The following is a 14124-nucleotide window of genomic DNA, read 5'->3' on the forward strand; positions in this document are numbered from 1 at the left end:
CATTGTCTTTGTCTTCCCCCTCCTTCCACCACCCAGACCTGAGCAGGCCCTCTGCTGTCAATAGAACTTAGTATAAATACAATTAAATCAATTAAATTCACTTGAACGACGATGAAAAGAAACGAATTATTTCCAAATGAAGTGTGTTACTCTATCCTAATCATGTCTGAAAGTGGACACTGACAAAGATCTATTTATACAGAAACAGGGAAACAGGAAAATGTGTGATAAATAAATGTTGCGAGGTTTTATGTTTTTCGTTTTTTGAGTTGTTTTTTTTCTTTTCCCTGAATTCCTCACCCTTTGTCCCCATGCAGATACATCTGGTATTATTTATTAGTGCTTTGAAAGCAGTCTCCCAAGCTTCCTCATTTTCATGAGTACAATGGGGAAATAATTTCTGCTTAGTTTTTGTACGATTATTTATTTATTTATTTATTTATTTACGGCTGCGTCGGGTCTTCGTTGCTGTGCACGGGCTTTCTCTAGTTGCGGCTAGCGAGGGTTACTCTTTGTTGTGGTGCCGGGCTTCTCCTTGCAGTGGCTTCTCTTTGTTGGGGAGCACGGGCTCTAGGCACACGGGCTTCAGTAGTTGTGGCACATGGGCTCAGTAGTTGTGATGCACGGGCTCTAGAGAGCAGGCTCAGTAGTTGTGGTGCACGGGCTTAGTTGCTCTGCGGCATGTGGGATCTTCCCTGACCAGGGCTCAAACTCGTGTCCCCTGCATTGGCAGGCAGTTTCTTAACCACTGCGCCACAAGAGAAGTCCATTTATAAGATTTTTTTTTTTTTTTTTTTGCGGTACGTGGGCCTCTCACTGTGGTGGCCTCTCCCGTTGCAGAGCACAGGCTCCGGATGCACAGACTCAGCAGCCATGGCTCACGGGCCTAGCCGCTCTGCGGCATGTGGGATCCTCCTGGACCGGGGCACGAACCTGTGTCCCCTGCATCGGCAGGCGGACTCTCAACCACTGCGCCACCAGGGAAGCCCCTATAAGATATTTTTAATCACCTGGGTAAAGACATACATTGATCCTTAGTGCTCTTCACAGCATGATTATTATAATTTGGGTTGCTTGGTGTTTCTGAGCTGGTCCACGTTATCCTTATACCACAAAGCATGTATCTATGCAGACCTGCCTGTCTTGTCTAGAGAGCCAGGCATCTAGCTTTCTGTCAGGATTATTTAAGGAAGATGGTTATTGATGTTTCCTTTCTGCATGGGAGAAATCATGCTTGCGTTAATGGAGATTGCTGAGAGTCATTTTGAAAGCAGCCTTGTATTTCATGATGTTTTCCCCCATTCTAGGGACTCTATTAAAAGTACTGCTTCTAACTTTAACCCTCCTTCTGAGGTTTTCTGGATCTCAAGTGCTGGTCAACAGCTCTCAGTTCTGAAAACCACCTCAACATAAGACCCTCTTAAACAGGATCTTTCTTCTTGTTTTGGTTTTGTTTGTGTTAGTTTTATTTGCACCTAACTTCACTGGGGAATAGAAGGATTTTCTTAATCAATTGAAAACTAATCCCCCACAGGGGTTAAAAAAAAAAAGTATCTACTCTTCGCAGCTTTTTATACCTAGATAATAAGAGCTGCTCATTACTTGCTGTGAATTTACGTATTGTTTTATTTGTCCAAAGGAAGAATGTAAAGATAGGATCAGAGATAGAAGGATATAAAATTTTAAGACCTTACTTATTTTACATAGGATATCGTTTTCAGACTCTTAAAACAAAAATTACCACACATGCAACCAAAAATGTGTGACTGCTGGGTGGTGATGAGCGTAGCAAAAGGGGCATTAGGAAAGGAAACTAAATAATTATTTCAGTGCCAGTTATTTAAGGCCAGTTATGTAATTTTAATGTCATAATTTTCTTTGACATTTGGCTTCTTTAGTAAAAGAGGAGATGATATTGCATTCATGTAATAAGCAGGCAGTATTAATAAAAGAAAAAATATCTCTTGTCTTTTGAGATATTTGGTACATGGAAGATACAAATTGGTATTACAAAATATCTTGATTATATTGTATTGCAAAATATTTTATCATTATGTATTTATTTATCTAGACAAGTGTTATTAATTCATATCCCTCTAGATAGTAAATTTTCCTGGTTGCAAATTAAATTCTTTGGGAGGAGCTGGAATGTTTTCCCCCAGCCTTGTAGGTACAATATAATTCCTGAAATCCACAAAAGTACATCCAGACTACCAACATGAAAATTGGTGAAATAGACATGATTTGTCCCTTCTGCTTCGTCCCCTTCTTTTGTGTCCCGTATCCTTAGATGCCCGGGTCTTCATGCTACCTTCGACACCTAGCATGGTGTCTAACATCAAATAGGGATCAGTAGACATTTGTTGAATTAACCACCACCCATGGATGCCCCCTGACCCAATGCTGATACTGTCATGTAGCAATCCTCTTAATTCTTTTCCAAATTGTCCTGGCTTGGTCCTGATTTCCTCAAATTTTTTTTTTGTGCTGGGAAACTACTACCAAAACTACTAAAAGAAGGCATACTAGTGAATTACTGGGAGCTTATGTATTACAGCACTGTCCTTGTGACTAACAGATACAAGCTTTAAAGTCTGCAAACTTGAGTTCAAGATTCATCCTGTATAGTTCATTTTATCAGTTTCTAGACCAAAGGGACCTGTTATAAGGTCCAACCTAGTACCCTGATAGGGATATGACAAGGCACAAGTGTTTAATAAACATGAAATGCACATGTAAACATAAAATGCTGTGCCAATACAAGTAATCAATTTAATGACATGCCCCTTCTCAAAGTAGTACCTCTATTAGTGGAACTATTTGAGCCCTGGTGGCTAGAGATATATTTGTGCAGGAAGGACCTGTGTTCACACTATACCATCTGCTTTAGAACTGAGGCAGCAAACTCAAGTTTACTTGAACAGAAACTTATCCTGTCCCTTATTCAGCTTGTTGTATTTGCTAAAGTAACTGGAGAAAAATGTCTTTAGAAAATTATACCTAAATATTATCAAGAAGTTGCTAGGCATCACAATTATTGACTTTCTCAATATTTTTAGTTGAATGCTCTAATTCATCAGTAAACATAGTTACATGCTTTGCTCCTTGAGAACAGAACAATTCACCAAAAATTATTTTATTCTTTTATGTTTAAATTATTTTATATTTAAAGTTTACAAAGCATGTATTACAGAATAGTCATTTGCTTACAGAATAGGCATCTTTTCCTTTAGATGAAATAAAAACCCACTCTGCAGTCATGGAGAATTGAAATATATTAAAAACATCATATTTTGTAACAATTCCCATAGATCCACAATGCATTTATCCTATGCTGTTGCAGTGTTCTTATTCAAGACGATATCGAAAGCATCTTGGGTATCATTGCCATAGAAAGAAAACTTATGAATTTCTTTGGTTCCTGCATTTTTAGATTCTCCACTGACTAATTTCTACACCATTGCTTCCTTTTACAGTTTGTTAAATGCAAAGTTGTGATGACTATAGACTCAAATGATTGACTCTCTTTGTGTGTTTATAAATAAATGTGCATTTATCTAATGTGAGATTTAAAGCATATGCAGTTTATTTAACACATATACATGGGCCACAAGCTAATATTTTTTTTTACAAACAGTTTAAAATGAGAGTTTTACAGTCCTTATCACAGTCTGTGTTATAGTCCCCCACCTCTGCTCTGGGTTTTCAAATGCTTAAAACGTTTTTATTACCAAACCAGATTTATTTATACAAGCGAAGAAATATGTTCTTCTCAATATGAACCAAATACAAAGGTTTTAGAATTTAGCACATTCATGAAGATGTTAGTGTTTAGTATAATAAAGAGCAAAAGGTTTCTCATTCACAAGTGAGCTGTGGTTCTAGGAAAAAAGTTCAATTTTTAAAACAAAACCATCATCCCTTAGGATTGAGAAGAAGGTGAAGAAACCATTACAATGTTATATGTAAATTATATCTCAATTTTTAAAAAATTTTTAAAGAAGAAAGTGAAGGCATTTTACTAAGTGTATAACCATTCTTAAAAGATTTTTATTAGAGTATAGCTGATTTACAATGTTGTGTTAGTTTCAAGTGTACAGCAAAGTGAGTCAGTTATACGTATACATATATCCACTCTTTTTTAGATTCTTTTCCCATATAGACCATTACAGAATATTGAGTAGAGTTCCCTGTGCTATATAGTAGGTCCTTATTAGTTATCTACTTTATATATAGTAGTGTGTACATATCAATTCCAATCTCCCAATTTATCCCTCCCCCCTTATCCCCTGGTAACCGTAAGTTTGTTTTCTACATCTATAACGTGTACAGCCTTTTGATTAAAGTTTTTCCAAGGACTGGAATATAATGTCGTTTACAACATGAGCCGAGACTACTGTGATGCCTTGATAACCTTTTTTCAATTTTTTATTGCTAATTTGGCAACAATTTTTTAAAGCAAGTACATGTATGTATAAGCTACTACCGTAGGTTTGTTGAAGGCATGTCATAGTTGAAGACATAGTTGTTGAAGACATTAGTCATAGTTCTTGAAGGACACTGTGAAGCTGCAACAGAAAGCACATGATAAATGGCTAGACCCAGATTCACATACTTTGAACTTGCTGGATCGCTACCACGGGGCACGTAGATTGAGAAAAAGTGCTTTAAAATATGCTAGTCTTGAAGTGCCCTCTGCTGTTCTTCCAGAACACTGCAGTCACACGTAGCCAGAGGGAACCAGTCTCAAAGTTCCTCATTAAAGCCTCAATTAAAATTAATGTTCAACCAGTAGATTTAGTACTAATGTTTCGTTCACCATGGACTTGTAAAAAGTCAGTTTACAACTTCCTGATGGTGTGAGCACTGTGCTTCCTTGCCGGGAAAGGAGCGGTGACAGGTCTTTATCGTTTCTGGAGGAGTGCTCCCCCTTTGGCAAGGGTACAGCTCTTCAGTGTGGTCTTTTCTTGGAGGATCTCCAGTATTCATTAGGATGGGAACTTACCCAGATTTCTACCGTCTGAACACGGAGAGTTTTTTAAAATATGTTTCACATATTTTTAAAAGGTAGATAGAGCACTTTATTTTTAGAAAAAGATTCCTGGGCCCCCTAGAAGATTTTGATTTTGTGACTAAATATGTAACAAGTAGAGGACTTGATGTAAGTCTGAACTTCCTTGGAAGCTGCCTGAAGATTCTCCAGGAGACAGACTTTGACTACAGTGGGTCCTTTTCCAATTATTGATCTATTGCCTTGCATCTTGACAAAGCAATGACTCGTTTCTTAATTATATATCCTTTTTCTCGTCTTTCTCCTTTTGAGATGTTGGCCCACCTTAATGTCTGAGCTCAGGCTAACTCTCTTGGCACAATCTAGGAAATTATCTTTTTTGGTAAAATCTCAATACTTTTGATAGACTAGAGCCAACTAGGTGATTTAGAAGTTATGTAGCAACTTTGAGGTGTTTTGTCCATGCCAGTCTTGGTGATTTCCAAGCTGGTCAGAATGAAAAGAAAGCTTTTATAAGTTCTATTATAGGAGATTTACATGGCCTAATTATCTTTAATGGAGCCTCTAAGATCCTGAGCTCCCCCAGTTGGGGAGTCTAGAACCTGAAGCACCATCAATCATAAAAGTGCCCATTACTTGATGTATCATAAGAAAAGAAGTTTCCAACTATTATTCTCAGATACCATCAATTATAGTACATCCAACTTCAGAAGTGTTAAAATGTGAGGGGAAAAACTGCATCTTAGAATCAATGAAATAGGATAGTTTCCGTGAACAGTCGGGCCATATGCTAATATATTCTTTATTAATCATTCATGACTTAAGACTTGGGATTAATGACTCTCAGCTCACAACCTGAGATTAATAATTCTTCACACAGATTTAAATTTCAGTCTGGAGATTTGGGGATCAAACGTGCTTATTTGGAAATGTCCTTTCTTTCCTGAGTCCTTTTCTTAAATTTCCTTATCAGCTTCCCATCTTAATGAAATGCTACATTGTTGTTTCTGAAAAAAAGAAAAAGACATTCAGACTTAGATCTGAAAGCAGTGCCCTTCAGGCAGTTTTCTTTGGGTTAGGATGAGTAGTTTACTGGCTTTGATGAGATGGCGCATGGTGATATTAACTTATCTCGTGCAGTGCCTGGCACAGAACAGACACTTACTAAATCTTCGTGGCATCTAATCTTGATGTTGAGAATGCTTTCTAAATGGGAGAGTGACACAAATACAGTTTATTAGGTAATCCTTATACCCCAAGGTTTACATCATTTCTACTTGTTATCCTAAATAATAGAATTCCATTCAAAGCTCTCTGACATCATGCATCTAAAGAAAGAGGTGATCCATGTGTTTTGGCATATTGTTTCATACACCATAATGGAAAATCAGGATTCAAGTATGTCTCTGTTAATAGCAGGTATAGCATAACCCAGAGTGGAAAGAAGAGGTAACTAGAGTAGGTCCCAGTGTAACTATTCTTGTCATAGTTATCTAGCTAATCTCAACTCTCGTCCTAAGTATGAGATTAGGACACAACTATTTATGGTCCTATATGAACCATTAATTTCGATGCTGCTATTATGGCCTTTATCAGATATGTCTCTATCGTATACATCCATGTTGTGGCTGTGTATCAAGATAGTGAGGTGGTTATTTTAGTCTTCTCTCTTTTTTTCATTAAAGACTGTTTGAGGGCTTCCCTGGTGGCACAGTAGTTAAGAATCCGCCTGCCAATGCAGGGGATATGGGTTCAAGCCCTGGGCCAGGAAGATCCCACATGCCGCGGAGCAACTAAGCCCGTGCACCACAACTACTGAACCTGCGCTCTAGAGCCTGTGAGCTACAACTACTGAGCCCACGTGCCACAACTACCGAAGCTCACACGCCTAGAGCCTGTGCTCTGCGACAAGAGAAGCCACCGCAATGAGAAGCCCCGCGCACTGCAACAAAGAGTAGCCCCCACTCGCCACAACTAGAGAAAGCCTGTGCGCAGCAATGAAGACCCAACGCAGCCAAAAATAAATTAATTAATTAAAAAAGAAAAGACTTGTTTGATTCAGCTAACCAGTTATTATGGCAAAATGGTCCAGCTAGTCTTAGCCACAAGCATCACTATAGATTTGTAGTTCCTTTCCATTAATAAAGGTTCATGTTTATGGACTGGTAGATCAGGAGAGCAAAACATAAATATGCCGGGGATATGGGGAATGTATATAACAGTATTCAAAATATTAACTACTTGAATGACTATAATTTTCTTTCCTTCACTGCTTTTATATAATATCAGCCATAGTCCATGTTACATTCTAGAAGGCTGAATATTTCTTTAAATGTAAAACAGATTTATATCATTAGAGTCCTGAATTTAGCCTTATAATGATGAAGGTAAGTAGCATGACTAGGGTTAGTAGAGAGGCAAATCTAAATAATACATGTAGTCCAGTTTCAACAATTTGAATTTTCTAATGAAAAGTAGCATATCAAATGCGATAGACTTTCATTCAAAACCCCACTATTGAAAAGTACTTTTCAAGTTTATCCAGGTAGAATTCTCAAGGGTCATATTTTCCATTCAGTGCAATTATTTCTGATGCTTTTAGTAGTTATTGGGAAATTACCCAGAGTAATAGTTTGTGTTTAGTTAATCTTATTTGTGATTTATAATGATAGCATATTTCCTCACTCTAATTAAATGAAAAATTACACTAAACTAGTTTGTAATCACATTCTTGTTTTGCGACCTTGGACATACGTTATAACTTAATTTTCATACATAAATAGAAATAAGTACCATATTATTAAGTGCAAATTATTAAGTGCAGTGAAATGTCACATAGGAACCTCAGAGACTAGCTGTAGCAACAACCTAGTGTGATCACCTGTTCTGTCCTGATTGCTTTTTAACAGGCCTTAGACATGCTATGCCCCAGAAGCCCCATACTGCCGGGCAGATGGAGACCTTTTGTCCTCAGGGCAGATTCACCAGCATTCAAATTTAGGCACAATGAAGGGTCTCCATTATACATGTCTCCAAATTTTGCTCACCTGGATAGTTTTGCTTGTTTTTATCTTACAGATTCCCTATGCAGCAAGCTTGATCAGGAAAGAAAAGCTAGGTGCCCATCTCAGCAAAAGCTAAAAGGTGAGCTCACCAGAGGAAACAGATTTTCCTTAACTCTCTGAATTGTCATTGCTCGGCTGTGTTCTTTACTGATGTACTTGAAATAGCCCAGGGGACTGATGATGTTGCATCCTGTGTTTAAGCTGATACACTGTTGAACTTCATTCTAGGCATGGGGCTTCCTAAATAAATGGCTAAGTGCATCTTATAAATTCTGTGGAAAATTTCTAAAACTAAGGAAATTCTCAGTTCAGTCTTGTAGATGTGATCTTCATTTTGTTTTAAGGTTTTCTGCTCTTTCCGGTTCCTCCTGACACCCTGATTCCTGGTCCTCTGAAGGAAACCGGAGTGTCAGAAGCCATGCTTATTATGTTTTTTCTTCTCTGTCTCTCCTTTGCTTCCAAAATGTCTTCCTGAAATCCGACTTTCAGTGAATTACTGACAGATGGTGCTATGAATAACTGCGTGCGACATAGACCTTCGAGAACTTCTGCTGCAGAATTAGTCATTCATTCTTTCCCTAAAACAATCCTTGTTTCTCTACAGCTGAAGCCAGATCCAATGTCACATACCTGACAGCAATTTGAAAGACAAATATTCTGGACTCCTAAGGAAAAGAAGACAGTAAAAATTCAATGACTATATTCAGAATATACCTAAACATTTCAAAAGCAACTTTTTGATGATATGGCAGAAGATATAAATAATCGTTAGAATTGAAGGAATGCAAAAACTAGGATATTGTTGTTTCTCTAACAATACATTAGGATGACCTAGCAGTTGGAACTGCTAAATCAGGAAAAAACTCAGATGTCAGAGGTGGTATTTATAAGTGCTCATGGCTAACTAGGATTGTGGTCATTTATCAGTTGTATTTGTTCCCATCAGAGTGATTCTTGCCACTCCTTCCCTCTGGAACATATTTTCAATTCAATAGAATTGACTGGCCAAAAATACTCTGTGCAGTGCAGGTTCGTGGTTCCTTTTCTTTCCTTCATGCCTCTTTTCTGCATATCACAAGCCTCCTCTACCATGTGCACATGACAGTTCTACTTCTTGTCATTACCTTCATTGGTGGTAATCTTCAGTATTTTTCTGAAACAGTTATATGTATGTCACATTTCATTAGGAGCTCAAAACTCTTTCCAAGACAGTCTCTCATTCATATGCTTTCCCTTAATTTTACACACAGGGAACCAAGGTACAGTGAAGAGAGATGTGATGTTTTATGTCTCTGTTACAAAGCCAGGAGGAGATTCTAGGGCTCCTGATTTAACAGCAGTGCCTGCTTGCTCCTTAAATAGGGACTTCCTGTCTTCTGTGAGCAGATGTTTAGCAACAGAGTCGCTCAGATAATGTCATTCTGTTTCCATCTCCATGAAGTCAGGCACAAATGGACCTGTGAGTTTGGTTTCATTCTATATCTTCAGGTATTTTTCTTACGTCTGAACTTGACTTGGGTGGTTTCTTTCTCATCATTGTAGACCAGATTTGACCCAGCAGTGTGAAATGAATAGTTTTAGAACATTCAGAGTCTAATAAATCTTAACGCAGCATATCAAGGTAATCAAAGCAAAAATCATCCAAATTAACGCTGACAAACCCATATATATAAAAGTTTGAAAATGTCAAACTACTTTTCTTTCAAATCAAAAAGTATATATTGGGATGTGTTTTTTTAAGTAACCTTCTTATTGAAATATAACACACATTCTCCTAAGCCTATAAGTCGTCAAGTCATGAAGTCAACACATCAGAGCTCAGTGAACTTGCTTAGGTTTCTAGCACCCAGATAGCTACCTTGTGCCCCTACCCAGCTACAAAAGATTGGTTTTACCTGTTTTTGAACTTTAGTAAAGGACATTTTATAGAACATTCTCTTGTATCTGGCTTCTTTCACTCCACGTTTGTGATTCATCCATTAGAATGTAGTTTGATTCATACTTAGGAACTTCAATAAACTCTCTTTCTACCCTTCCACTTCCCTGACTCATCTTCTCTGCTTGTCAGACACGAGCTGCTCTTGCAGCTACAAAATGAACACTTACTGCCCAGAAACCACACCTTTGATGGTGACGTAGTGTACAGTGAGGTGGGGGAAAAAAAAAAAAAGATTGATTTGTGTTTAGTAACTAATGCTTCCTCCATGCTGATTTTGTTTCCATCCTTGCAGACAACAGGGATTGCTCTAAGTAGACCCTGGTGCTTTCAGAAGATTAGTGGTTACTTAAATGCTGAGCTAAATCAGCCAAGCAGAGAATCACAACCATATTGTTAGAGGCAGTATTCGATTCTCAACACGCCAAGCCTGCAAGGAATTACCCCAAGAGAGATGACAGAATAAAAATCATTACACCAAGGGAGAGAAACAAGTTCTGTCTTGCTGAGTGACCACAGGTTTCCAAATTAGGGACTGATACATTAATGTCTTATGCAAGAGTGACCCTTAAGGTAGTGTGCTGTGTTCTTGCCACCCAGTGAATTCCAATATGACTGTCTTGAGGAGGAAGCTTTTCAAAACCACAGGCAATCCACTTAATAAGCTGAGGAAGTATTGCCACATATCACTGCTCTACAAATCATTTTTGCCCTACGTTAGGACACAAGAAATTCCATGTCGAATCAAAATAAAAGTCCACCCATACCAGGGGGCTAACAGTGCAATTCTGTTAGAAGAGCCAAATTGTTGTTCTTAACAGCACCAACCTCAAACTTCAGGCATGTACACTGAATAACTCTTAACTTTCCCTTAAGAACTCCTTAAAGATCCATCATCCATGGATTTATCTAAACCTTTCTTCAACCTAGTTGAAGTTCCCTTTGGGGCAATGAATTCTATTTGTTTAGCTACCAGCTGTGTAAACTGTAGTTTATTTTATTTATCTTCAAACTACTTTCTAAAAGAAGCCCTTGTAGATTAGATGTTGCACTGCCCTGCATATTTGCTTTATCGTGAGCTCACGAATACAGTGGAAGTGATTGGAAAAAATATTTCAAAATGCTATGTGTATTATCCTTTCATCTGGAACTGTTTTCAACACCGGAATTACTCCTGACGGTCTTCTTACCTTTGCTTATTAACGTGCCCCAGTCCCTACACAGACGCTCCAGGATAATCTGTGTGAAATCTGCACCCCAAATAAAAATGTCATGATGTTAATAACACCAGTTTAATATTACTTTACATTCTTTTTGCCCCAAGCTCCTTTTAACATGATGCAAGCGTCGTCCCTGTGACTCGGTGAAATACTTAGGTCTTTCACAGAGAACTCAGTCATTTTACTTGAGTGGAAAGTGAATCATAGGATAGGGCTCATTCATAGTCATACAGAAACCTGCTGAACAAGCTGGAAATAATAATAACCGTCATTCATTGAGCGCTACCCATGCCAGATGCTGGGTTAAGCTGCCGCATTCTCTCGTTTGATCTTTACAAGTCTATGAGGTTGATCCTATTACTATCTCCATTTTATACATGAGAATGCAGAGGATCAGTGAGGTCACTTAGCTCAAAAGTGACAAAGCCAGGATTCAATACAGGTCTGTTTGACTCTAAGCCCCTTCTCTGTCTTTCTAGGATCATTGGGCTGGTTTGGGGAGTCTGGCTTCTAAATCTGACACTACTTCCCTTTGTCATCTGAAGTGATATCATTTAATCTCTTCGAGGCTTACTCTTATCTATGAACCGTGGATGGCCAAACCTGATCAAAGTCTCTGCCAGGTCTAAATTTTGACTCTCACTCTTGCATGCCAGTCTTCTGCCAGATTCTCTCTCACAAAGGGGCTGCTTTTATTAAAATCTGTTCATATAAAACCCTATATAACACCTAAGGGTGTAACCCACCTACTTTTTGCCTTAGGTCTTCATTTTCTTCATCACTAATTGCTACTTAGCATCCTCCTAGAGAGTGTGAAAGTATCATTTTTTCCCCTATCCTAACAATATCTAACTCTTTGGCAAACTCCTGTTATTTTTATTTTGTTATTTTTATTTTAATTCTGGGATAATTGCTACGAAAAGAATAGCAAGAGAAAGGTCTTAAAGGGGTGTGGAGGGATTGTAATTGAACATTCTGTGTCTTCCTTTTGTAACGATCAAAGATGGGGGGCGGGGGGGGGGGCATGTCCATTTCTCGCCTCTGTCCTCAAACAAAAGAGAACCAGGTTCTTTCAAGAATCTCCGTTGAGAATGGCAGTGCGCTGCCACGCTTCGAAGGGCTTTACGTCAATTATCTTATGTAATCTTCAAAACAACCCATTGAGAGAAGTACTGCTACTCTCACCACTCTACAGCTGAGCAAGCAGAAACGCGGAGATGGGGAGGTTGTGTGGTCTCACTGCTATAACGAGTGGCAGAATTTGAACCAGGCCGCCTGGCTCTGCAGCCCACACTTCATCTGCTCTCCCCTGACTTGTGACCTGAAATCGTGGCCTAATTCACATCTCCCATGATCAGTTATAAATAGGCAGTTAGTAACCAATCCAGTGGTTTCACTGATGTTGAATCGCAAAACCTCTATAGCTGCCCTAACACCCCAGGACAAGAGAAATGGATGTAACTTGGACCATTCAGCCAAAGCCAGCAGGGCACCAGTGCATGAATTTCTGTCTGCCCCTTTTACCACAGGCTGTCTTAATGTTTGCTCAACAACAAATTGGAGCTTCTGGAGCCCAGCAAAATGACTTTACTGTAAAGAAGGCATAGCAAACCAGCACGCTCTGATGTAATAGTTCTAGTTTGGCTGTCAGCAGAGATGCATCACGTAAGGTGGCAGGCAAATATATGGGAAAAGGAAGATGCTTTCATGGTCACTGTTTAAACATTTTTATTCAAACTGTACTAAAAATGTCTTCTCTGAAGGATATACTAAATATTACTTTAAATGTTTTTAAATTATCTGATTGTGTCACACTGAGGTTGTCATTCTGTGCTTTTTGTCTTATCCCAGGTGCACAGAACCACTTACTCTTGTTCTCTTGTAAGATACAGACTGCCCCTGAGTACTTCCGACCTGCACAGAGGCTGAAAATTGAAAGGGCTTGGGAATCAAATATAAAATCAGGTTCGGGAGAACCCAAGGACAAGTGACCTCAAAGCAGCATGGACAACCATGTAAAATAGACTGTAGCAGCCATTCATTAGTTGGGGGAGGGGGGAGCCAACCAGAGCAGTCAACGCTTGTTGCATCTTTTGGTGGAACCAAAGTTTGAGTCTGTGTTTTTATAGGCCAACCGAACCCAGAGCGCGGCAGTGCTGTTAGCCAAGCGGGGTGGGAAATCCATGGACGGTCCCAGGGGATCTCTGTGCTACATACTTGGAGAGAGCAGCTCTATGAGACCGTCTTTTACGTTTGAAGAAGTGATTCTTGGTGAAAAGACAACACAAGACCTGTCCTAGGAGGGGGGGATCACGTTTCGACAGCTAGGATGGCATCAGCCGTAAAACCTGCTTTTCCCAGCAAAGTGGACGGACTTATGCGTGGCCCCTTCCTCTCTGGTATTTTGCCTGCTATATGAATGAAGATTGTATTCCTTTGGAAATATTTTACAGTTTAATATTGAGTGTAATTAAGAATATAATCATGTTATCAAAAATGGTATTTAACTCTGTTGTAGTTTCTTTAACATTCATGTGTATAAAAAAAGTCTATAATAAAAAAACTATGAAGTAATGGTTGTGTTCATGTAGTTAAATGCACATTTGCTTGGGGGCAACTAATAGAAACTAATACATTTTAGAATTATTTTGGCATAAAATATTTGAATAAATTATTTTTGAAAATGAAATTCCTTCAAAAATGGTTATTAAAGTCTAAATTAGCCTTTGGCCCTTGTCAGCAACTGGAGTCCTCCCCAGCATGATAGGATCTTTGTATGGGTAAGGGAAGGTTCTAAATTCCAGCTAGGTCTCCTAACAGCGTTAGTGAGGAAGTCGATAGTGTGCCTTCCTCCTTACCGTGATGTTGAATCAAAGTCCATGAGATCATTTT

General features: G+C 38.7%; 1 protein-coding gene across 1 annotated transcript in view; it reads left to right on the plus strand.

The window, feature by feature from the left end:
• SKOR2 (SKI family transcriptional corepressor 2) overlaps positions 1-13806 on the plus strand; it is a 42086-nt gene extending 28280 nt beyond the window's left edge. Inside the window, exons 8-9 of the mRNA XM_032603255.1 lie at positions 8090-8155; positions 13084-13806. Coding sequence (XP_032459146.1) covers positions 8090-8152 — 63 coding nt within the window. The 3' untranslated portion in view covers positions 8153-8155; positions 13084-13806. The remainder of the gene's footprint in view (positions 1-8089; positions 8156-13083) is intronic.
• The last annotated feature ends 318 nt before the right edge of the window (positions 13807-14124 follow it).

The sequence above is a fragment of the Phocoena sinus genome, chromosome 14 (assembly GCF_008692025.1).
Source record: "Phocoena sinus isolate mPhoSin1 chromosome 14, mPhoSin1.pri, whole genome shotgun sequence".
In the NCBI taxonomy this organism is placed as follows: Eukaryota; Metazoa; Chordata; class Mammalia; order Artiodactyla; family Phocoenidae; genus Phocoena; species Phocoena sinus.